At 44.0% G+C, this 25921-nt stretch overlaps 1 protein-coding gene across 3 annotated transcripts in view; it reads left to right on the forward strand.

Moving 5' to 3' along the window:
• sik2b (salt-inducible kinase 2b) overlaps positions 1-25921 on the forward strand; it is a 42456-nt gene that overhangs the window by 10452 nt on the left and 6083 nt on the right. For all 3 annotated transcript variants that reach the window (XM_084558383.1, XM_084558384.1, XM_084558385.1), the window contains 8 exons: positions 9479-9640; positions 15840-15964; positions 16335-16458; positions 19078-19304; positions 21366-21518; positions 21968-22126; positions 23722-23953; positions 24041-24334. In XM_084558383.1, the coding sequence (XP_084414509.1) occupies positions 9479-9640; positions 15840-15964; positions 16335-16458; positions 19078-19304; positions 21366-21518; positions 21968-22126; positions 23722-23953; positions 24041-24334 (1476 nt within the window). The remainder of the gene's footprint in view (positions 1-9478; positions 9641-15839; positions 15965-16334; positions 16459-19077; positions 19305-21365; positions 21519-21967; positions 22127-23721; positions 23954-24040; positions 24335-25921) is intronic.

The following is a 25921-nucleotide window of genomic DNA, read 5'->3' on the forward strand; positions in this document are numbered from 1 at the left end:
AAAGAAACTGCAGGTTTTTGTTTCTTTTTGTATTCGTTGGAAGGATTCAAAAGGAGGAGCATTTCCAGGTTATTCTAGAAAACCTGGAACATGCAGACATGAACTTAATCATACATCTGAACATTTCAAGAATTATGAACACAAGTGTGGACCTGTCTGACGTGGACAACCTGAAAACGGTTCATGATCCATGCAGATTAATGGCCTCACCTATTAGACAGTCTGAGAATGTTTGCTCTTAGCCTGCTTCCAGACACAGGAGTTGAGAGGATTAGTCAAGCACTAGTCCATGAACCTAATAGTCATGTCTGTTGTGTGTGTGTGAGTGTGTGTGCATTCTGTTGGTGTGTGTGTACGGTATGAGTGTTGTAAGTCACAGGCCAGTATTCCACCTGTGAGGTTGATTCGGCGGCGGCAGCAGCAGCATCACCTTTGACCTACAGAGAGCATGGGAAGCAGACCCAAAAAAATGAATGAAAAAAGTGTGTGCGTAGAAATGTGAAGGAAGTACAGAAGTGTACCGAGATAAGAGAGAGAGAGAGAGAGAGACCCGTTATCTGTGTGCACGTTGCAGCCATTGCAGCTTGTTGGGTGGTTTAGCAGAGGGAAGCTTCTGTTAAGCTATGACTAATTCTGCGAAAAGATATCTGTACACGCATAATCGGTATGCAAAGATTTTGGTTCTCAAAGCTTTGTAGATTCCGTTAATATTCAGAATAGGCTTGACCATCCATGTTTGAACAGGCTTTAGTTGTATGCAAATAAATCATTCATAGGGAAAAAGCGAAAAAACACCTGGGCACTCCCTTGTCATACCCTGTAAGTAAATTCAACTCGGCTTCGCATCTGAAGTTGCTAGTCATACTGTACACAATGACCAGCGTAGCAGGCAAACAAGCTGTATATCTGTTACCTGTTGTATGGATCACCGCTGCTTGCACCGAAACTCCCAAAACATCAGCCATTCAACCCAGAGGCCGCACCCTTTACTTTGTTGCTCACAGTTAGTCACTAGTGAGCATAGACTAGCTAACCCTCTTAGATAATTATAAATGATATATATTATATTTTGGTTAGCACTGATGCCTCATAGCAATATGATTCTGCTTCGGCCGACTGGGCCTTTCTGTGTGGAGTTTGCATGTTCTCCCTGTGTCTGCGTGGGTTCTCTCCGGGTACTCCGGCTTCCTCCCACTGTCCAAAGAGCCTAGTCTCTGCTTGTTAGGTTAATTGGCGATACTAAACTGGCCGTAGGTGTGAGTGTGTATGGTTGTCTGTCTCTCTGTGTTAGCCCTGCGATGGACTGGAGACCTGTCCAGGGTGTACGCCGCTTCTCGCCCAATGACAGCTGGGATAGGCTCCAACCCCCCGCGACCCTCCGGACGAAAAGCGGTTACTGAAAATGAATGAATATATTGTATTTTTCCCGCTCCAGATGTTTCAGAGTGAACATAAACATGTTGCTAGTGTAAATACAGAGCCAGCCTATGCTTCAAGAGTGAAAGTTTACTCTCTTTTCTTTTAGTTCCCAGATGAACCTCGTACAGCTTTCTTTAGAAAACATTAGGGATCACAAGGAACTCGGTTATCTTTCAGTCATTGCTTTCTGTTTGAAAAGAAATATACTGTCAGTGCAGCTACCACTCCATCTGGGTTGACCTAGTGCTCAAAGCAGCTTTTGGTGCTAGGACCAAAGTTATGGACTTTGCAGTAAATGCTTGGGGAATTGAGATTTGTTTAGCTTCATGTTACCAACCTTTTTTTTTTTTTTTGCTTATCTTTGCTTCAACTTACTGAATTAAATTAAAATCCCATGGTTCCTTTCTCTTACATCACTACTAGTCTTTTCCTGTGTCTACACCCCATAAGTAATCAGATGTTAAGCCGATGGGTTCCCAGACAGCTGCGTGACAAGAGTATTACAACTCCCTCATTATACGTAACCCTCTGATAATAGTTCTAAATCATTGGAAAATTAGTTTTCTGAATCTATAGCCAGGAGGGGGTCATCTTATCTTAGCATGAAGATTAGCGGCAGAGAGAAGCTACCCTGACTCTGTCCAAAGGTAACACTAAATTCTATTGGTGAGCTTTAGAGGTGTTGGTATGTGGATGTTTTTGTTACCTTTGGACAGAGTCACGCTGTCTGCTCCCCCCTGTTTTCAAATTTCTGTCATCTCGCTGTGTCCTGGCTGTGGCTTTATATTTACCCTACAAACACAACAGCGGCATCAATCTTTTCATCCATTCTCAGCAAGAGAGTGCGTATTTCTCGGAATTACCAAGCCGTTCCTTGAAATAACCCGTCGTGATGGGTGAACCTCATTTTCTTTAACACATTGATTTTCTCGTGGACCATCTCTGGGTATTACAAAACGATTGTGTCCTGATTCCTTAGACCCCTCTGCCCTGATTGCACAATGTAATGTAGTTACGTAAGACATTTATATGTCATCATCAGCTGCAGCAATAGCAGCTTTGGCTCAGCCAGGGAGACACGGACTGGTAGCTGTAGCACTAGACTAGTATTACAGTATTCACAAAATTGAACAATCATTTCTGATTTCCAAATACACTTTCTGGAGGTGGATCAAGTCATTGAGTCATGATGCACTCAGACAAATGGATACGCTGCCAAGCAAGATCTCCAGTCTCTGCCTCCACTATTGCCCTCTGGAGAGTTGCCTCCGCTTTCCTGACATGATGAATTTCTCAGGCCTGCTCCTGGCCGTAGGTTGCAAAAAGGCAGAAGATGTGAGGTTGTAGCGTGGCGGATGCCTAACTGCCCACCCCTGTTACAGCGAATCAGTGAAACGATGGATGAGCCGCCGAGTCTCTCTTCAGACCGAAGAGTAAATGGTGCTGTGTAGGAGTAGGAGGGGTAGCGTGTGTGTCTGGAGCCGCAAAGACAAAGAAGCGGATCTGGGTTTGGCACCAGGAGGCGGAGAGTGATGGGTTCAGTCTAGCAAAAGGGTGGGTGGGCACAGTAATGGGCACAGCAGAGGCATCGATGCCAGCTTGTTGATGTGCCTTTGTTTCTGTCTGTCAGTCAGTCAGTCAGTCTGCCGCTCCACAGTCTGCCTCAACACCGCAGGATGGATCAAACCTGGAAATTGGGTCAACCACAAATAAAGCGGAGTTGCAGAGAGCAGGAAGGGAGAGGAGGACGAGGAGAATGAAGACAAGAGCTGGGGACATCCATTTGAATTTGGAAGGTGGCGGAGAAATGTAGGGCATGCATATTTAAGAAAGCACTGCTAGAGAGAGGGGAGTATAATAGCTGGCAGTGAGTAAAATCACTCATCCACATCTCTTGTCAGACTTTTGGGAAGGGAGTGAGACACAGAGAATGTAGACATCAAAGGAGTAGTCGGGCTATTTTTGAGACACATTCTCATCTACTCAGGCTGTCAATTTCAATTTTTCCATAAACCATCCTTCATATTATTGGGTCACTTTTCTTCAGATCTGGCAGCTACCGGGGTGTGGCAGCTTTGACTTTGATGACCTCAAATGAAAAACTGAAACTGATAGCAAAAAAATGACTGCCTCCCAAAAGACTTTTAAGGCATTCATGTCCTATTTCTTAAAATAATGATCAAAACCTTTGAGTTTTTCCATATATGCTAAGAAACTGATTTACAATAAGTTAAATACTGGATGTTTCTTATGTGGCATGAAGTCATCACTGGAAACAGTTTGGAAAAAGGCAAGCACTTTCCAAAAACATGCCTCAGTAGGGCTTGAACCATCTGTCTGTTAACTGTCGCAGGCTCATTCCAACCAATTAGAGCAGACAATCATATGAGTTATTAGGAAGCGACAGTCTGAGGAACTTTGAAAGCCAGCATGCAGAATCTAGCTATGTGCTTGACATGCATGTGGACAATTACTGCCGTCTTTTGAAAGAAAAATTTGTGCATGAAAGGCCCTGTTGCGCCATTCCTCATAGGATGTTGACTGGTTGAACGACTGTGGCCGCGAGGCTTGAACTATGTCAAGACGATTTCTCACATGATCTCTCCCAATCGCTCAAAAAACCATCTCTCTTGTTAGGTAATTTTTTTCAGCTACACCGAAGACGAGTTTCAGACGCTGTCACCCTCTGTTGTATTTAAGCTGCATGATTGGCACACATGTCACTACCCTTGCAAACAAATAATGCTAATTAGATTTGAAGGACATAGGCTTATATACAGACGATACAGGACTGGAACTTCTGTTTATTCTTGACATCTTGTGCTGTCCAGTCAGGCAAGTGGCTTAAAGTCATGTCCAACTCCTTCATTATGAAACTACATACTGCATGCACACTCAAAATCATAGCGTTCTCCTTCTGTGTGAATTTAACCGTTACTTTCCAAATTATTTCCTTAAAGGCAGTACTTACCTTTTTGCACAAGATTTGGGGGAAACATGAGGGAAGCAGATTTCCTGCCTTTTAACATTCACACACATTTCCTGTTGAGTGACAGGCAGCATCTTACACGGCAGCTTTCAAGGATCGACCTGCTGCATATAAATGTTAGGAGGAAAATGTTACACCAAAATCCACCTGACATGTTTTTCCACATTTCCACATTTGAGCTGAGGCAATTTGCTCTCTTCTTGCGTGATTGCAGACATTTGAAGCAGTGTAGGTCTTTAGTAATAAATAAATCAGAACATGTATAAATAGATTTCCACACAGTCTTACCTCACTTACTGACTGCATGGGTTGTATTTTCCGTTCACCTCACCGTCTACAAAAGCAACAAATTTGTGGCACTGGCATTAATCATTCAGTTAGCAAGGTAATGTGATCTACATGATCTTGTATGTCAGATATCTTCAAGTGTCAAGACCTTAATTAAATTGCGTATCTTTAATATGAAAGTAATAGTCTAGGGTACAAAGAGTCTAAGGCTCGGCCGTCTCTGTTCTGCCACTCAAATTGAACATGATGAGGAGGTTATAACTTACCTAAATGGGGCCTTGTTTTCCAAGAAAATTAGCTCATTTCTTCAGCGTAAAATGGTGTTTGATGGAAATGCCATCTAGTGGTATACAGAAATTATATATTGTCCAATTAAAAAAAATCCGGATGTTTGAATAATGCCGTGATTTTAAATTTATGTTATAGTTATTTACTTGCCCCTGCGTGACAAAAACTCATCTCCGAGTGTGAATTGCACACTGTGACACCTGCAAATAAAATCTCACCTTCACAATATAGCAGCATATGCTATACGTTCCTTTGGGAATATTACAGGTGACTTACTTCTTTGAGTGTCATCCGACTGTGCGCCATGTGGTTGCAAATGATAGTTTCCAACGTCATTTAATGTACCTGTTATTTTTTTGAATAGCTAATGTCCATAAAACAAGCAGCGTCAAATTGGACTGTTTATTTAATCTGTCCAGCAACACAGGTTCCAAAAGTTATCGTATGATGAACGGCAAACTTACACAAAAGTTAAATACAACAGATGTCGCTAAAATTTACTCTAATGATTAATAAATTATTCAGAATAGCTGCTCATTTGTTTTCAGACGACTTGATCACTCAGCTGCCACGAGTGCGTTCTTAAAATGTTCTTGAAATCAGACATTATGAACTCTGCGGGGGTGATCTGGTAATGAAGGCAAAGTGTAGCAGTGGGAGTAGTGTCTGAGACATTGACTAACGCTACTGAACTCTGACCTGAATAGGGCTTCTTGGAAATAACCAATGAGCTTTAATCGAAAGGTTGCTGTAAATGGATTTGTGTGTGGTTCATTCTTCGTTCAATTCAATTAACAAAACTGAAAAATGAGCAAACAAAACACCAGCTAGGATGTGCGGGAATAGTTTTACCTGCTATTTTAAAGATACGTTTTTCCTTTTATTTGTGTGTGTGTATTGTAAATATCCCATGGAGGAGAAGTTAACTATCTCAGTCAGTAGCTCTTTGGCTGGTTATAACTTGGAACAAAATGCAGTGCTCCTCTCCAGCTGGCTCCGGTACACCTTAACCCTTTAGAGTGCCAGTATTAAATCAGCACAAGCATCTATCTACATGCATATAGATGTGACACTGATGAGGTTGCCATACTTAAGTGGGTTGGCTATCGGTTACTGATGTGGAAACAAAGTGTTTGTGACTGTGTCTGTTTGCCCCTTGTCCTCTACATGCACACACACACACACACACACACACACACGCCCATACACGCTGCCCACGCCTGCCCCATGGTGTGATCTGAAGTCCAGCCAGAGGTCTATCCAACAAGCCAGTTTGTACCCATGATGTTTGTCCCCTTGAAACCTGAGCAGCTGTTAAGAGACTTAGCTCCTCGCCTGGCGCTCAGCAGAAGTGGAACACAGTGGTTGCTGAGCTGTTCCCTAATACCCCTATGATTCATACTTCTGTTCTGTTCGCTTTCCCAGAATGCAACTCTGCCTGCTTCGCTGTGATGAGGTCCTTACCCTCACAAACATTGTATCAGTAGATTACTCATCCTACCACTGGGGCAACATACCACATTGTAAGTGTGTGTGTGTGGCTTTACGGTGTTGATTGCTCAAACAGTAATGGCTTGTGTTTCAAGTGCTACTGTAGAGCAAGCAATACATTGCTGCTGTTGATACAGAACTTGTGGTGTTCAACATTTGGTTTGTTGATCAGTGTTGAAACGGTCGAGCTGGAGAAAAACCAATCGGCAGCTGTTTTTAAGCCAGAAAGCTAGATATAGCCACAACATTAAAACCACTGACGGGAGCAGTGAATAACATTGACCATCTTGTGACAATACAGCGTTCTGCTGGGAAACATTTGGACCTGGCATTCATGTGGATGTTACTTGGACATGTACCACCCACCTAGACCAGACCACCCCATAGCAATGAGACTCCTTGGTGGCAGCAGCCATCCCCAGCAGGATGCACCCTGACACAGGCACACACACAAAAAATGGTTTAGGAACAACTAAAAAAAAAACATGAAGGGTTAAGAAAGGGATTAAGAAAACCTTTATTTGTACCGCAGTGGGAAAATTGCAGTACAGAAGAACAGCACAAGGTGTTGGCCTGGCCTCCAAATTCACTAGATCCCAAATTGATCAAGTATCTGTGGGATGCACCAGACCAAGCCTGATCCACAGAGGCCCCTTCCCTCAACTCATAGGACCCAAAGGCCCCCACTAACAACATACTGTTGCCAGACACCACAGGACACCCTCAGAAGGCCCATTCTCTGATGAGTCCCAACTGTTTTGGAGGCACAAGGGAGACCTACACAATATTAGGAAGGTGGTCATAATGTTATGCCTGATCGGTGTATATACTCAAAACTTGAGGATGTTGCCCTAAGAAAGCATGCATATTGAAGGATATGAGAGGAGAGGATAACTGTGTGGTGTGTTGTTTGTGTGAGAGTTTTGGCGTTTGTGTGCTCTCACCAAGTGTTTGTTGGATTGTTGAACGGGTTCAGAAACCACCAGACACCTTTCCAGTGTCAGAATGTGGACAAATGTGTTATCTGCTTTTGTTAAGCTCTTGAGTGACCATTGTGCACTGTTATCTTCGTGTTTGGAAGATGATCATGCCTTGTGTCTATCTGAGATGTCAGAGATAAACCATTGTGGTCAGCTTTGTTTAGACATTGTGGTTGTGACTAGCTGAAACCAGTTCGTGGCTCTTTGACCACCTGACTACCACTTCCATTGAGCCGGAGGAGTTTTGACCCCAGAACTATCACTTCTTAAGAGTCCCGTTCTTCTCTCAGGTGCATACTTGGACCTCCTCGACACATTCCCCTCCCCAGTGTGTTTTTTGATTAGCAGCGTAGCTTGAAAGCTGCCCTGGTCACTGGAGGGCCTCCTTTATGGAATTTGCCAGCTGCTGTCTAATCAGGTTTTTTCTGTCCGTCATATGTTGGCTATTTAACAACCATGCTATTGATGATAGAACGGCATTATGCCCCTAAAGGTAGCACAGCTTTGGGCTTTTCATCGTTTATACTGTACAGTCCCAACACAAAGCTGACCTTTCTGTCAACCCTGAGCTGAGGAAACACAGAGTTGTTGAGCTGAGGTGTTTATAACGTGATGCATGTCTCTGGCCTAGGGACACGTGTTGATCTACTTTAAATATCTCATGTTCAGTCCATGGCACAGTGTTTTTGATGTTAACGGGCTGTGAAATCGACTTGGTGTGACTTCTCTGTTCATCTTCACACCTAGATCTAGATAAAAAAAATTATTTCAGTGATCTCATCATTTAGTGGGGAAATCATAACGATAGTACATGTGTTAAAAAAAATGGAAATGACATAAAGAATTTAAACAAAGATCAAGCAGATAGTAGTTTTTCAAAAATTTCAAAAATGCTCTTTGGTGAAACTAGCCTCTTCAGCTAGCTACGTTGCTTATATTTCTCGGTTTGCTCATATGGTAAGTCGGTGTGGTTTGTTGTGGTTGTTATTCATTGTTGTCAGGTTTGGTCAGTGGTCTGTATCCATGCCAGCTGGACGGAAAGCCAACACAGAGTGTCCTATCTTGTTTGCCACTGAGTGTGAATTGAAGAGTTAGCAAGCTATCGGGACGGAGAGGTGTGAAGAGGAACCCTGCCGACAGCAACAAACGCCACACTTTTCAAAGTTCACAGTGGTGTTAAAAAAAGAAAAAAAGAAAAAGTGCTTCTTGTAAAATAGTCCATCAGACCAACTTTTAAAACATCTGTGGCACGGTTAGAAAAGCAGTGAGTGCGTCAGTGTGAGAGCAGACGATTAAATAGAGTTTAATGATTGGGATGCTGAGAAAGAGCTTTAGTTTCTTGTGTCTTTCTAAACAACCACAAACCCAGTGTCTCTGCTCTGTGTGTGCACGGTCTGTGATGAACAGATCACTCTGATGTTTTCTGCTATTCATTGGACAAGAATTTAACTTCACATTTACATCTGTATATTGAGTTATCCTGCAGATTGTCAAGTGCAGTTGCTTCTGTGCACTCTTTACACTGACATACTCCCCCCAGTCCTACTTCTGCTAATGTGGACGTCATGTAGCAGAAGACAAGGAAAAAAAAAAATCTGTTTCTCCTCTTTCTTCCTCTGGCTATGATTTAGCAGTGCATTCTCCACTGTCAGCCGCTCCCCACTCACACATACCAACTTAAACACACATGCCGGGTTAGGACAGGGGTTTTTTACGACGAAAAATTACACCATACGTCTTGGGCTGATTCAGTTTACAAAGCACGGTGTAATGTAGAGCAGCTGTAAACTACTATTGGCACCAGGCCTGCACCTCATCAAAAGTAAATTATCCTTTCAACACAACCGCCAACGCTCAGTGGCATGAAAAATCTGCTCATTCTTTTCAGCCGTGCGGCGATACCTTATACCGTGTTTGAAAGGCCTGTAGAGTCGTGTTATGTAATCAGTGTAAAATATTATCTGCATATTGTTTCTAACGTGACACGTCACCTCTTTCCTGATGTCGGTCCCTCTTGCTGCAGACTATCTGGCAAAGCACGGCCGCCTCAGCGAGCTCGAGGCACGGAGGAAGTTCTGGCAGATCCTGTCAGCGGTCGAATACTGCCACAACCGAAACATCGTCCACAGAGACCTGAAGGCTGAGAATCTGCTGCTGGACGGACATATGAACATCAAGATTGCAGGTACTGTAAACACATGCACATGCGGGGGAATCCATAAACTTGCTTTTGAATGAGAAATTTCTGGATGGACATTTTGATCTATAGGCTCCCATTATCTCAGTGCTGGCGTAGCTCAGAAATGTCTTAACTACCTGCCCAGGCCATTTGCACAGTGTCAAGAAGTGGTTGGAGGTTCATTGCGAGATAGCTCTTAGCTGGAAGATGCCACGACAGACATCTTTAAATCTCAGCAAGTATCTAAAAGCATGTTCCACCTTCCAAAACCTGATGATCAGAGGAGCTTTAATTCCGTCCCCACGGACTCTCTAGCTTTAATTTGAGGGGGAAACATGAAAGATGGAATTACATAAAGAGGAACAGACCAAGAGGCAGAGATTTGAGACCAAGCTGGAGGTCTGTAGTACAAGCATCAATGTGCGATTATTAAGCAACTGGCATTTAGAGCTAGCTTGGGAGAATGTCACCCTACTGCTGTGTCCCAGAGTGGAGGAGGAGGGGAAGCCGCGGTAGAGGGAAGGACAAGTTTGGGTTTAATGGAGGAGGAGAAAAGGTGATAAAATGGATTGGCTACTTTAGAGACGGAGTAGCGGATAAGAGGATGAGGGAAGAATGATAAGGGGTGCGTGCATAGCAGGGTGGCGGAGGTGAAGCTGTGACAATGCTCAGAGAGAGGCAGAGGTTTATCCGAGGCTTTATTCAGAGCTGATACAGAAATCCATCGAAGGTGAGCACGGCCACATGAGAACGGCTAAAAATACACGTGTGAAAGAATACCAGACACACCAAGCATAAATGCGTCCTACAGAGAAAATGGCCCCTTGTCCTCAAAAGGCTTCCCATCATCTAATCTCCATTTTGGGGTCTTAAAAGGGATAGAAAGGGACAGATTAGTAGTTAACCTTTCATACAAGCCGGTGTTCTTTTATTTGGTCTAAAGGTATAACCTGATAAGGACAAAACAGACACAACTGTAGAGTGTTTTCCGTGCATCATTGCGTTCATCGTGCTGTCCGCTGTTTCTCAGAAGGGCCCAAGATGGTAACCTGGAGATGTTATTACCCCAGCAGTAATTTTCACAAACATCTCTGACTCACCGCCGATTGTCCGCACAGCAGATTAGATTTGAAGCAGGAAAACAATGAACAGAACATTACCTGGCTTGTGATTAGAGAAAATGTCTCTGGGGAGGACATCAGCGGCAAGGTACACTCTGTGCTCCCGGTGCCCACAGCATGCTCAGACAAGTTTGGTAAATGTTAACGGGAGGTTTTCGGATGAGTAAACACGTCAGACTTCTACTGTACATCTTGTAAATGCATCGGTGAATTGACTCTTTTAGGCGTCTGTTCTATTAGGCATCTATTTGATCATCCTTTTATTTGTGCTTATGTTCTGTTACGCATTAAACTGCAGAGTTTATACAACCTACAAACTGTTTCACGGTTCTCCAGAGTAGAGGGGAACATGCTCGGATTGCTAGATGACTGGATTAATTCAATGAAGAACCTCTGCCAAGAAATTACCACCTGCTCTTTTCTTTCACATGTGTACGTGTTAAGGACAGATGAATTTGGTGAACTGTGTAGACACACAATAAACTAATAAGAAATACCTTGACGTAACATCCTCAGACTCACTTCTTAAATCTTCTTAAGTTCCGATATTTTTGTTTGCCACCTTTTAATGCACACATTTGAATGTTTCTTTGTTCCTTTCGATGTACAGTTGCATTGTACTGCCTTGCATTTGAACGCGTGATGTCACCCAAGTCTGCATACACGCATAAATCATCCATCCGCCACCCACCCTAATCCTTCTAGAGCCTTAATGACGTGACAACACTACTAAATATTTATTTATAGCAAAGGTTCTTGTTGTTACGCCTTTAAGTCGGCAGTGAAAGTAGTCACCGAGCTGATTCCACAGAGCCGGGCTGGCGGCACAGTAGACACCAAGGCTGATGTATTAAATATGTTAAACACCTCTGATTGATATGCTTTCTACTAACGTAAAGGAAACACTGGGACAGCATTACTCAGGCTTTTTGGGTTTAGTCCGAATGAGCAAAGGCGCCATAATCAGCATATCTTCTTAACAGAATTACAACAGGATTTCTGTGTGAAAGGGGCTATAGTCGCTGGAGCTAGAGTAAATCTGGAGTCCAGACCTGCCTCCAGACAGTTGCTCACTAATCGTTTCATTATAACGTACATGTCGAAATAAAGTGCCTCTGCTTCTGGGTCTTTTCCTGCAGTCCGGTGAGGCTTCCATGCTTTTCTAAATGCCACCTATGGTCAGTCTGTATGAAGCTTAACTGGCGGTCAGTCAAAGAAAGGTCATGCTCACGGTGGCTGCTGAGGGGACTGAGACCGAAGCAGCGGGGAGTGCCCTTAATGTTTTCACTTCAAACAGCGCCTTTGCGTTCGAGCTAAGTTGAATTGAAGGGATGGAAAGACTGGAGGAGGGATAACAAAAACAAAAGCTAGTTGCTTTGCTGGTTCGCAGGAATATATATATAGAGAGAGACCATTACCTGTCTGTCTGTCTGTCTGTCTCTCTCTCTCTCTCTATATATATATATATATATATATATATACATATATATATTCCCTCATGTTTTAGGTTCAGTTCACTTTACATGTTAAAGAAAATTGTATTTCAAAGCCAACTATGTCTACCTATGTCTACTCTGTCTCACTTCACCAAACTGTTATAAGCAGTGGCTTTCAGCCCATTTACTACTATTTCAAGGTTGACGCCATTCACACAGTGATGTTGCTGGAAATGCACCAAACCCTAAAGGTGGTTCACGGTCAATTAAAAGATGTAGACACCACAAACAGTCTCCACATCAGGGACACTTGTTGAAGAAACAGATTCTTTGTATACACACTGGATACTGTAATAATGATAACAAATGGGAACTGCTGTTTTCAAGTCAAGTAAGTACAAATTCTGTGTTATTAATATTCAAGGTTAAAGAAGTCACGTCTCAGCCTAGTTATTTTAGGTGAAAAGAACTGAGCATTGCAGCCGAGCAGTTTGATGGTGAACAGGTTTGATTGACTTTGACAAGATAAACCAGCAAGTGCAGTCACATTTTGAGTATTTGATGTTGAGAAATTCAAGGTAATCACCTTTTTTTTTTTCCCAACTGGGCCATACACCCTACAAATAAACACAGAGAAACATCAGTGCCATCTCTTTTACAAGTTCTGCAGTATATAATTGAAGTTAAGACATCAAAAGCTACGGGTGACCGCACATCAAGTACGGTTGCATCGGCAAAAATCCATGAGTGGATTGCATTTTGCAAATTTCCCTTTTATTTCTTATCAATTCCTGTGCAAGAAGAAGACAGGAAGAGGCTAAATCTGAACAATACCAGGAGAGAGGGGTGTTTTTTTTTTCCACAAGAGTGAGAGAAGAGATGAGAAAGCACCAGAAGAATAAAAAAAAAGAATAATCCAAAGCAGAAAGCTGCAGACATAACTCTGTCAGTGTTCATACCTCATTATTAGAAATTACACATTTTTTGACTGCTGGATTGTCGTCTTCTTACAGCAGAATAATGATATCACTCAGGCGCTTGTCATTCACACACACGCAGACACACACAGACACACACACACACACACACACTGTGTTATAAACTGTTAAGTGGAGTGTATTCCACTGTGACACGTTTAAGCTAATATTACGCTAATACCGGTGTGCGCGAAGCACGCACACACACGCGCGCGCTCCCCCCACCCCGCCCGTCCTGTTGAGCTGTGACTGCTGTTGGTAGCCTGCAGCGTGCTGGAGCGTTTGACGTCAACCAGTCTGCTCAGTATTCAGCTCCATGAAATGGGTCACAGCTTCTGATGATAAACCGAGTGCACCGCTCTGCCTGCATCTCACATCTCACCTCCACAGCAGCATCAGACAGGAAGCACAGTTGTAATAAACCCACTGTGTCACGCTGCTGCACCTTCCACTTCTTTTTTTTGTTTTTTTCCAGCCACCTGCATTGCAGTAATTAAGCAGGTTGACTACACGCTGTTAAATCTGCTATCTCCTTTATCGTTGGACTCTGCACCGTGCTGATCTCTCAAACCTTGATTTCTTGTGTGTATACCGGCCCGTGCACTTTTTTGTGTACAGTCAATACACAGCTTAGAGCTCTAGATCCTTTGTTGTTCAAGTATTCTTAAGTATTTTGCCTTTATGTTAGAAACCAACAGTGATGCAGAGAGAGAGCGCTTGGCAATGGCATGCAGCAAATGGCACATCGTAGAATGGGGCTCTTAACTATTAACTCCAGGCACCTTAGATTTTACAGCCAGAAACAAGTTTGCTTCCAGCTTTTTAAATGTAAAAAAAATGCTCCTTATCTCTGTTTGATACTTCCAGTTGCCACTTTATTAGGTACACCTTGTTATAATAAGCTTGGGCCACAAGTTTCCATCAATGAGTCAAGTCAAAGTTTATTTCTAAAGCACATTTAAAAACAACCTCAGCTGAACCGAAGTGCTGCACAAGCAGAACAAATGTAAATAAATCGACAATCCCCGTTAGTAGAAAACGAATAAATATGTGCTAAAGTAGGTAGTAAAACATCAAATAAAGCAAAAGTAAAACTGTCAATGAAAACTGTGTTTGCATAGTAAAATCCAAGATATCCTGTTCAGCTTGGACTGAAGGCCAGCGAGAAGAAGTGGGTTTTCAACGATGATATAAAATGCTCCAAACTCTGGACATCGTTGAAAAAGGCTTGATCGCGCCTGTTTCTGAGCCTGGATGAACGCAGGCTGGACTACACAGATTTATTTACTGCAAGACGTTTGTATTATACTGCAGCTTAACCCAAGTGTACTTAATAAAGGGCTATTTTATTTGTAAGTAGCATAACGTTGGGTTTTGGTGCCGGTTTGTCTTATGCAACTACATAAAAAAAATAAAAATAAATAAATAGTTTGACAATTTTCAGGCTTTTTATAGACCATGCAAGTAATTCTAGAAACAATTCCCAGATTCATTGATGATTTAACGCTGTTAACGGCGTCTCCGCACAATGAGAGCTCCTGTCTCGTTGTGTGCCAGTTGTGGGTGCGCTAAGTCTGAATTTGATCGTATGCATCAGATAAAGTGGAAATTCGCTACACATTCTGTCTGTTACTCTCTCTCACACAGTATTAATTGTGTGTCCATGTGTGAACCCGCATCACCTCCAAGCCCCATTATGTAAGCGAGATTTTTTTTTTTTTTAAATCTGTTATTTGTTTTGCAGTAATTTTATGTTCTGTTTATGTAACTGTTTCAAATCATGGAAAAAGAGTGGGGGTGGAGGGTTAAGGGGGTCGTTTGATTGTCTGCTGCTGTGGCTGCCAGGTCCCATGATACCATGCCATTGATAAGGAACTAACCGAGCATGTAATAGATATATCTGGTGTGTTTGATACAGCCACCAATCACTTGTATTAACACTCAACACCAGCACTGATCACAAGATGAAGCGATTGCATTTGCATCAAGAGAACTAGAGAAGTAGCCGGCACTCGTAGCCATTCTTTAAAAATATAAAACAAGACAAAAGATCATTTACTGCAGAAGAACTGAGAACAAGGGCAAAGGGATAAAGGGAACATGTGTGAAAGTGATATGAGCTAATATAAAATATGGCTTGGCTGAGTCATTGCAGGCACATAAGTTGGCTCAGTGTGATTTGGCAGATTTCACCGCAGCTTTTAGTTGGATTTTAATGAATGGCAGACGCAAACTTCACAGCATTTATGAAAGTCTGAGTTCTCCGTCTTAACCCCTCTGAAGATTAAAATCTTTTTTAGTCATTCTGCGGACAACCAATCAGAGCACGGGAGCGTTGACCTCATGTCAGCCTCCGGGGGAGGTTACCTCATACAAATTTCCTCATTCTACAAAAATGTTTGTTCCTCATTGTACATTATGCAAAACCTGCGGCTCACAATGTATTTCTCTATCGTTTACTTTATACGGTTTAACCACTTCAGGAATCACCGCAGCTTTACTGTAGATATTTACAAAGGGCGTGACATCTTCCCCTTTCACACAGAACTGGCTTTTTGCAGAAACTACTTGAAATCGGCACGTCTTCTGTGGGTCATTACCATATCAACAAACTTTTGAATGTTTGAAATTCTCTTTAACCTTCTCACCTTTCATGTTTTTCTCTGTGTAGATTTTGGATTCGGGAACTTCTTCCAGCCTGGGGAGCCTCTGGCCACATGGTGTGGCAGCCCGCCCTACGCTGCTCCAGAGGTTTTTGAGGGACAGCAGTATGAGGGCCCCCAGCTGGACATCTGGGTAAGACGACTGATTGCATAAAGAAGACAACTTTTTAATAAATCATTAAAACTACATTTACAAGGATGGGGCTTCATATTTTTCAGTAGTATAATTAGTAGGCTATATGAAATTTGCAGAAGCAAGTTCACTCGTAAAAATATAATACATATGGAAATAGTTTTCATAACATCAGCCAGTTCTGTTCCTGTATTGTGGTTCTGTGGTGATGTGAAGCGTGTTCCCTGCCACATTTATTTTAGCCTTTATGTCACAATCATATTTTTTCTGTTTAAATTTGTCCAAACATTACAAAGCATTATTTCCCTGCATATATTTATGATCCTTCCTTGACCTTGTTCTTTGTGTGCGCATCTTTCCATTTTTCTAGAGTATGGGTGTGGTGCTTTATGTGCTGGTGTGTGGTGCGCTGCCCTTTGATGGACCCACACTGCCTGTGCTCCGACAGAGAGTCCTAGAAGGAAGGTTTCGGATCCCCTACTTCATGACTGAAGGTAAGAAAAGACGAGCTGACTCTCTTTGGGATACTGAATAAGATAGGAGGCGGTGTCGGCCCCCCACACCTCAGTACTTCGCATTCCAGCAAAATAGCAGTGAGACACCTTCCAGTATTTTTTCTCGCAGTATGTTGTCGAGCTGAGAAAGAATGGCATGAATATTCCTGTGAGGAACACTGACGCACATACGAGGAGATCACGCTTTCCAATTTGAGTCACCGTGCTGCTGAATGTTCGCGGGCAGTCTCTCTTGTGGCTGCAACCAGTCAGGAGGTCATATTATTAGCGATGGAGCATTACGCTCATTTGAAGGGGATACAGTATGAGGTCCTCTGTCATTGTCTGCTGTGATGTGTGTCGGCGTGTGTGTGTGTGTGTGTGTGCAGGCTGCAGAATGAGTCAGGTTTGCTAACTGTCTCAAAGCAGCCCTGCTGTTAGCGTCTGTGCTAGCTAGCTGGCCGCAGATTAACTCCAGAGCTGGAGCTGTTTATGTAACCTGGGGAAGGGCCAGTGAAGCCCTCCAGCAGCTTGCCTATCTGCCCCTCTGAGAAGACTCTTTCTGTTTGTGTATCTGTTTGTATATCTGTTTGACTCATGCTCGCTGTCTGTGAGACATCTTCCTGTCCGTCTGTGGCCCTGTCTGTTTCTCTTGCCTTCTTTCTCGGTATCCCATCTGTAAGTCTAAAGCAGCTTCTCCACAGGGGGTGTGGTGAGAGAGTCGACTAGATAATTAATTATTTTTTTCCTGTCCGGGACCTTGAAACAATTAGGACATATGGGGAATGTAGGAGTGAAATGTCAGCTCCGTTGCAAGACTGACACTCGAACCCGCCTCCCCACCCCCAGTCCAGCCCCTGTTCCCCGAACAAGGAGAACACAGTGTGCTGATTTCTTCATCCAGAAACAGTCCATCTTATTTCCTCTTGTTGCTCTCACCGGCCAACACTGTGGTACGCAGCACAGCCTAGCACTGTAAACTCTCTCTAGATCATCTGAGCACTTTGCATGTTGTGGTCTACTCCCCTGCTTAGTGACGTACGGTACTGAATACAGAAGATGTTGCATGTTGCACGGACTGTGTGCAGCTAATCGTGGCCCACACACAGAACATAACAGGGTTATTTTTTTCACACATTTAAATGTCAGTATGGTCACACTGATGAATTCACGTGTTTCTATAGTTATAGTCTGTTGTTATTAAGCTGCTGTCTGATTAACCTCAGCCTGCTCCTCAGTTTCTTGCAACACAGTGCAACAGAGCTATTCTCCTTCGTTGAGGGAATGTGTCTAGATTTACACCGCTGAGGCAAGAGTTAACTCGGATGGTTCTCTGGTTAAGTCATGGTGGTGTAATGTACTGGCTAAGAACAGAGTGTCAATCAATCAGCCATCTAGCCGCGTGGCTATGCACTGTCGACCCCTTTACATAGTCTAACCTTCCCTGGTGGTTAGTAAGAGCTCAGCTTCAGCTGTTACTATAAACAGGGCTGTAGCAACCAGCAGAGCCTGAGTAACTTCTGGGTCAAACAAATTGTTGCGCATTGTGCCGAACTGTTTTTGAAGCAGTTTGTATCTTAGCAGCTGCACAAGCTGCTAAGAGGCCACAGCGTGAAGTAAAAGTGCAGTGAAGGACACGATGGTTATGCACATAATGGGCGGGAAAAAAATGAGCCGGCTGAACTACCAGGCGCGAGGTAGAAATAATGTGATGTAAGCAGACGTTAGTAGATCAGCGGGGCAACGGAGAAGAATGTGCAGCAGGGAGTTAATGTTGGCAGACAGGTCCTTGGGCTCTTGGTTATGAACTGCTGAAGAAAAAAAGGATTTGTACTGTTAGTGCAGGAGAACGAGGCGGAAATGTGATCTGCAGAAGGTTGAATGTGGAACATTGAGCTCACCTTCAGCTCTTGAAAGGTCTGATGTCTGAGATGTTTTTTTAATGTCGTTTTCCTGTTCCATTAAAGCGTCTAAAGCAGTAAAAACATAAAAGAATCATGTTTTGTTTCTGCAACACATGTTACGAGGTAATTATCATTAATTAAAAAAAACACATTTCAACAAATATATTAATAAAAATAAATGAAATAACCGTGGGGCTTAGTTGCTGAACACACACCTGTTTTGCTTTAAGACCATGGCAGTAGACTAAATGGGTAAAGATGCCGTGTGGCAGACAGGAATGCGGTGCAGGCAGTAGGGGAGCAGGCAGGCTGAAGCGGCACAGCCAGGGGAACTGTAATCCTGTTAAGAACCCAGCTGTGTCTGACGTCAAACTCATCTAGCCATTAACTAGAGGTGAGGAGCTCTCATTAGGAGGGGCGGAAAGAAGAAAAGAGTGGAGTCACACTGTTCAGAAGTGACGGCAGGAGAAACTAAGAAAAGAATTCTGCAGATTTTAAGCTCTTAAAGGTGTTATTTCTGCCCCACTTCAGCTGGACTGCTTTGATGATGGCTTAATTTCCTTCATCACAGCTTATACAAGAAGGGCTTAGCATTATCAAGCATAAACAACAACTCATTTTTTGAAATAGTGGTGATCAAAAAGGTATATATATTTCTATATAAAAATAAAAACCTTGTCACATCTCCTGTGATTGCTGTTCCCACTTCTTGCAGACTGTGAGCACCTGATCCGCAGGATGTTGGTCCTGGACCCGTCGAAGCGCCTGTCTGTGGCCCAGATTAAGGAGCACAAGTGGATGGCTCTGGACGTTCCAGTACAGAGGCCTGTCCTCTACCAACAACCTCTGTCTACGGAGGGAGAGGCCGGAGTAGGAGAATACAGCGAGCAGGTCCTCCGCCTGATGCACAGCCTCGGCATCGACCAGCACAAGACCATAGAGGTGAGGACCGAGCTGGAAGTGTGGGACGGGTTTATTTATTTAACAGCCTGTGTGAAGGTTTTTAGGCTGCAAAGGAGATGACAGTGGATATGCACAACACTGTCTTTTTTAACATTTGTTGACTATGTTCTGTGCAGCATGGTGAAGGAGCATCTAAGAGATCGTTGCAGATTTTGTACCAGGGCTCTAATTGACGCTTTGTTGGCTTTCTGATTGGTCTGTTGACTGCCAACAAGAGGTCCTCTACCCTCTGTCAAGCCTCAAGATTTAACCGGTAGTCAGGGCCGGTTTTTGCTATGGGCAATGTGGGCGACCGCCCAGGGCGCAATCTATGTGAGGGCGCACGAGCGCCTTCAAAAAAAAAAAAAAAAAACTCGCCAGTTTTCTAGACTACCGCCAGTAGCGGTTTTAGGCACGGGCGAACATAATCATTTGTGTCATTTTTTCATGACACAAGGGGGGCGGCACGAGCACTTGGAAAAAAATAAATAAAATAAATCTGCACCGCTACATGGTTTTCTATCATCTGTCATATCTGTGTGGGGAACTGGCAAATTGTCGCCCCCTGCAGCTGCAGGCGCCCCTGCTTGCTGAGAAGGTGCCGTGCACAGAAGCTGTGTGTGTGAGAAAGCGGGGGGACAGTTCACCTCTGGGTCTCTCCCACATTGAACGGACGGGGGGGGTCCACTGTATAAAGGGTGAAAGTCAGTCACACCTTGACTTTCTTCCATATAACGCACATTTCATTCATAGTATTATAAATACAGGCCTATAACTCCTGCATGTTTTTTTGTTTTTTTAATGAATTGTGTGAAATGGCCAAATAAAAAATAAAAACAGGTAATACAAAACGATTATGTGGTCACCAAGGTGAATTGGTTTAGTCTTGACTTCTGGTCGTGAGTGACAGCATTGGAGGATGGAAATCTGTTGATTGTCGAGTGTCAAATAAACGCAGAGATGGACAGAAAAAGAAAAGCTAAAGGTATGCTATGTTCTCTCTGTATGATTACAGTATCATGCCATGAATCAAGGGCTAATGTTAACTGGTGGTATACTGGAGGCAGTAACCAAGGAGCTAATTTTTCCTCCCTGAAAGATAGATTAGTATATGTCTAATGACAGACACTTAGCGTGTAAGGGCATGTTTATTAAAATTTGTAATTCATGGATGTTCTTTTCTTTTCGCGTGCGCGCGGGGGGGTTTCTCGCCCGGGGCGCAATTCAATGTAGAACCGCCACTGCCGGTAGTAGTGGTGCACTGTGCCATTCCTAACTGTGACTAACTGTGATTCTTCAAAATACTGTCCACAAGTGTGGGTACAGCAGAGGAAATAACCAATAAAGAGAAACCAATGAAAAGATGAATTTTTCCAATGTCTGCCAACGTTAGCTCGGTTGCTAACACCAGCAACAGTAATAAGGGACGTCGGGATTTGACTAAGGGTAGAAGCCTTACTGGTTGGTGGACAACAGACCAATCAGAAGGCCAGCAAAGGGTCAACTGGTCACCCTCTTTGCCGAATGGAAAGTCTTGGTACATCTGTTGCTAAGTAAGAAACAGAGCTGCACAAATACTTCAAATTGCTACGTTAGAGTAAAGAGGAGCCTGCACACTTAAGTCTGATGCATATTCGGTCATCGGACCTCACAGGGAAAATTGTTTGACATTTCCTAAGCTTCTAAGAGAATGTGAACAGTGCACAGCTGCAGCTCTCCATGTTGAATTTATTTTTTTTGTCCTTCTTGCATCTTAGCGTTGTTTCATAAGTGAAGTGATCTTCACAAAACTAATGATTTCACCATTTTGACAGATGCCATTAGATCACGCAGACATTGTCTGCGCTGCATTCTGTGTGCAGCCTTTCCTTTGAACACATTCCGTGTATTGTATTTTTATCTGCAGCCGCTGCCATAACCCAGTTTCGCGCAGGGATAATTAAAGAATGATCTCACCATATTTTAAGAGCTGTCGCAGTTCAGTCATCCAAAATGGGAGGTGAGCTTCACTAATAACTTCAATTACAGACGCCACCATTTATGTTGTCTGTCATCCTCCAGTCTCTGCAGAACAAAAGCTACAACCACTTCGCTGCTATCTACTACCTGCTGGTGGAGCGGCTCAAGGCCCATCGCTGCAGCTTCCCCGTCGAACAGAGGCTCGACGCCCGCCAGCGACGGCCCAGCACCATCGCTGAACAGACTGTCGTCAAGGTAACCGCAGGCCACTGGGGCAACGAGGGAGTTTTGAATAATGTGTATAGATGACCATCCACGCCTCCCTGATCAAAGCTCTGTTATTCACACCTGCAGCGGGAACAAACAAATGGGACGGACGTGGCCCATTCATACATTTATCCATGTCTTCATTCTCTCTCCTGCAGTCTTTTCCACCCAGCCTTGATCTTAATGCATCTCCCTCACTTACATTATTCATTCTTTTCTTTTCTTTGCCTCTCCTTACCGAGCAGTTTCTCTTTCATTTCCCTCACCGTCTCGGACGTGGCTTTCTTGTCTCGTTGGGATTATAAAGTAAAATTCTCGGCACCTCTTTTTTGCTGTAATTGCCGTATTATTAAGGACGTTGTTAAGAGTTGGCCATGAATTGAAGAAAGTGTTTTTGATGTGATGTCAAAGCGTCTGTGTTTTCTCCCTCTCTGCAGTCGACCAGTGGTTCAGCCCAGGTGGGTCTGCTCCCGCAGGGTGTTCGTCTGTTGCGCTCCCCCGCTGTGCCACAAGCCTCCTCTGATGCTTTCACCTTCCCCCAGACTGCATGTCCCCTGGAGCAGAATTTCATGGTGGAGGATGTCAACACACCCAAAGTAGGTCCAATACCAGTAAAAACACATTAGGGCTTTGGGGACAAGTTTTATGTTTGTTTTTTGGCTCCTCGTGTTTGTCCTCATATGATGGCTTACTCCCATCTGACTTTTTGGTTATACAAGTCATCATCACCTTTAATAATCAGACCCACTGACTGAATCAGAAATGTCCATGCGCGCCTGCGTGCATATGCACCAGGGTCCTTTGAGGTTTTGAGCGTCGGCTTGCTCCGTCAACCTGCCAAAGTGCAGGAGAGTTGTCCTCTTATGTAAGCACTCAGCCAGCACTCACATCAGACAGGCAGCTGTCCTAGCTGCCCGTCCTCCAAGGCTCATAGACAGACACACACACACACACACACACACACTCTGCTCTTCCCTTTTTCTCTGTTTATCTGTACCAACCGGCGACCTTTTCCTCCAGGCCTGTTGTTGGGCTTACCGCCTATTACAGAATGCAGAAACCAGTGGTCTGAGTTGATGGCCTCGCACACCTGCAGGGCTGCTAGCACACACACGCGCGCACACACACACACACACACACACACACTTATATTCTTGGAGATTTCTTTTCCATTCCACCCCTGCCTCCAAAAAAAGAATGATTTGTACTGTGTGTGTGTGTGCTTGAGTCTGTGGTAAGCAGACCAGAGCAGAGAGTCAGAGTGTGTGTTATCTGCGTGAATGGAGCCTGGTTATGTAAGCGGTCCTGTGATGATGATGTGACCTAATGCAGAGCTGAGTGAACACACATGGACAGGAAGCTGCCGCACTGCTCCAGCGCTCTCGTCGCCCAGACTTCCTACCCATCAGCCAACAGCTCATCTTTTCTCTTCTAGCTTTTGTCTTTCTTTGTCCTTCTCCTTTTGAGTATTTTTTCTTTTCCATTCACCCCCTTCTCCTTTATCCTTTAACTTCTCTTTCCCCTTATAACCTCCGCCCCCTTTTTGCCTGTTTCTCAATGTAGTCAAAGTTTTCCCCTCTTGTCCTCAGTGTGTGTGTGTGTGTGTGTGTGTGTGCCTGTTGAGTAATAGCGTTCCTATGCCAGCACACTACAGAAAGCAGATGGGGAATTGGGCAAAGTTGCTCTTTCTAGACCAACACCAGGCTTTCCGGTTACTGCGGCAACTCATGCAGATGATCTATGTGTGTGATTTTTATGTGTGTGTCAGTCACACGGCACTTTCAGTCAAAGCTCACTTCCTGGCCCTGCATTCCTTCATCCCCACCCTCCAACTCTCCGCCAACACACACAGGCCCACATGCTGTAACAAACACACACATACACACACTCTCCCAGTATGAGACCTACTGTGGTGAGTGGAGGGAAAACAGAGTGAGGAGAGTAACTAATGGAGCCCTGATTCTCAGCATGGTGGTCGGCTTCTTGTGTACAAGTTGTCTGCTGCAAATGATGAATTTTTGTGTTTTCTTCTGTGTATGCTCCTTCTCTGTGTGTAAGATGTATGATTTGATAGATAACAGTAGTTATTCAGTATGAATTTCTCTTGCTTTGTTTTCTTCTTGCAGTCTATTAAGTTAAATATATAGTTATAATTCTCTCTTTCTGTATCTTTTATCTCCCCCCCGTCTAGGTAAACGGCTGCCTACTGGACCCCCTACCTCCCCCCACAGTCCTCCGCAAGTCCTCCACCTCGTCGCCTAGCAACATGATGGAGACATCGATTGATGAGGGCATTGAGACCGAGGAGCCCGACACAGAGGATGATCCGTCCCATTTGCTCTCAGCCTATCAGACGGCTCGATTCGGCCAGCGGCGACACACCCTGTCTGAGGTCACCAACCAGCCTGGGCCTTCCAGCCAAGGTATGATGTCACCCTCTCCCTACATGCATCACATGAGAAAAGGAAACATTTTACATTTAAATCAAACAAAAAAATGTCTCCTTCCAGGCAAATTATTCACTCTAGGCCACAACCCCTCCATGGGCAGCGTGGACTCAGACATAGGCTACGATATGGGCTCCATGCACAGTGACCTTGGTCTGCTGGAGGATCCCCCTTCTCTCAGTGAAGTGGTGTCAGCCAACAGCTCGGCCCCTGGCGTCTCCCCTACGCCTTTTTTGAGTGCTCTGCCTGCCAACCCAGCCATGGCTGCACTGACGTCCCAACACAGGGAGACACACAACCGCTCACCCATCAGCTTCAGAGAGGGACGCCGCGCCTCCGATACCTCCCTCACCCAAGGTCAGAACCGACAGTCTCTTCTCACCTCTATGTCTCAAATTGCACATGTACACTTATTTTGACTTATTTTCCTTGTAAAATGGAGGCTCTCCACTTGAAGGTCAACCTCAGTGTGCATAAGGTTATTCTGCCACATGAATTGAAAGTCCTGCTGTTTGTGTAACGTGACATTGAAGAAAAGGTCATAGAAATATGATTAATATTGTCACAACCACTGGCAGCAAGAGACAAATCAAGTTGAATGGGAGCTGCATTGTTGTTATCTGTGCCTGTTTACAGGCATGTCGGCTTAGGATGCATCTGAAGACTTCAGGTATAAAAGTAACAGAAACCTCTGGTTGTGCCTCTGTAGCCCACCGTCTCTGGCTGATAGATGCCTGAGGCTACATTAGCTCCCGCTGATCTAACACCCAAATCTCTGACTGAAGTCACAGTTGAGTTGCATTGTGGGTAATGCAGGTGACAGACTTTGACAAGGAAGAAGAATTTGTGGAATAAAACAGCTCCACTTTGACGATGTCCATTGTGAGTCTTGACTTAAGCTTTGAGGAAGTAACACGATCTCAGTCGAGCAGTTAAAAGCCTCAAAAGACCACAATGCAACACAGCCGACAACAGGACAAGACATCTACTACAGTTGCAATAGTGCTGCTATAGCTCCAGTCTCGGTTTAGACATGCTCTTGAGACATTTCTGAGTGACAATCACTGTCTTAAGTAGCTGTAGACAAGATCGGTGTGAGAAAAATGCTTTGAAATCGCACATCAGTCACATGAAAGTGTCAGTTAAGTGTCAGATATGACGTGCGTCAAGTGTCATAGAGCACATGTGTGATGCTAAAGGATCCATATTCAGATTCAACACCCCTGCAGCAGCTGCTCCCTCTTCTACACGCGCACACACACACACACAAATGTATACATATTTATGTATGCATTGCTTGCAGATAAAAGCGACTCATTGCCACCCTCTCATTTGCCCCCACCTTACACATTTCCTCAATTTCTTCCTCCTCTTTCTCTCTTCCCCTCTCTCATCCTTTCCAGTCTCTGACGACTGCATGATTCACCTTATGAATCACAGACGGATATTTGAAGGTTTCAGCCCACATACCTTCCTCTCTTCCCCCTTCTCCTTCTATCCCTCCCTGGTTCACTCACTCTCTATCTCCCTCTGTACCGCTCATTCCTCGTCTCGCTTATCTTTCTCTTTTTTCAAAGTTTCAGTCTGTGACAAGCAGGGTTTTTTTTTTTTCTTCTTCTCCACATCAGAGGGAAAGCGGAGCCAAAATATAGGAGGGAGTGTTAAACAACCTCTATCTACCTCCCTCCCTTTTTACTTTATTCTGTGCCAGCTAGCTGTAAATCACCTGCACTTTAGCCAAGTAGAATCTATAATTATAATTTAAAAATGTGTGTCTCTGCCCTGTCTCCACATTGACAGCATGCACTGTGTGCTCCCACTTGGTATTTGCAGTAATTTATTTATTTTTCGTAATCCTCTTTAGAGAGTGTTTATGCGGCGGATTCTTTTGCGTCAGACTGCTGACTCCGGTTTTAAATAACTCCCACCATCACAGTGAGTCAG

The sequence above is a fragment of the Chelon labrosus genome (genome assembly GCF_963514085.1).
Source record: "Chelon labrosus genome assembly, chromosome: 13".
Taxonomy (NCBI): Eukaryota; Metazoa; Chordata; class Actinopteri; order Mugiliformes; family Mugilidae; genus Chelon; species Chelon labrosus.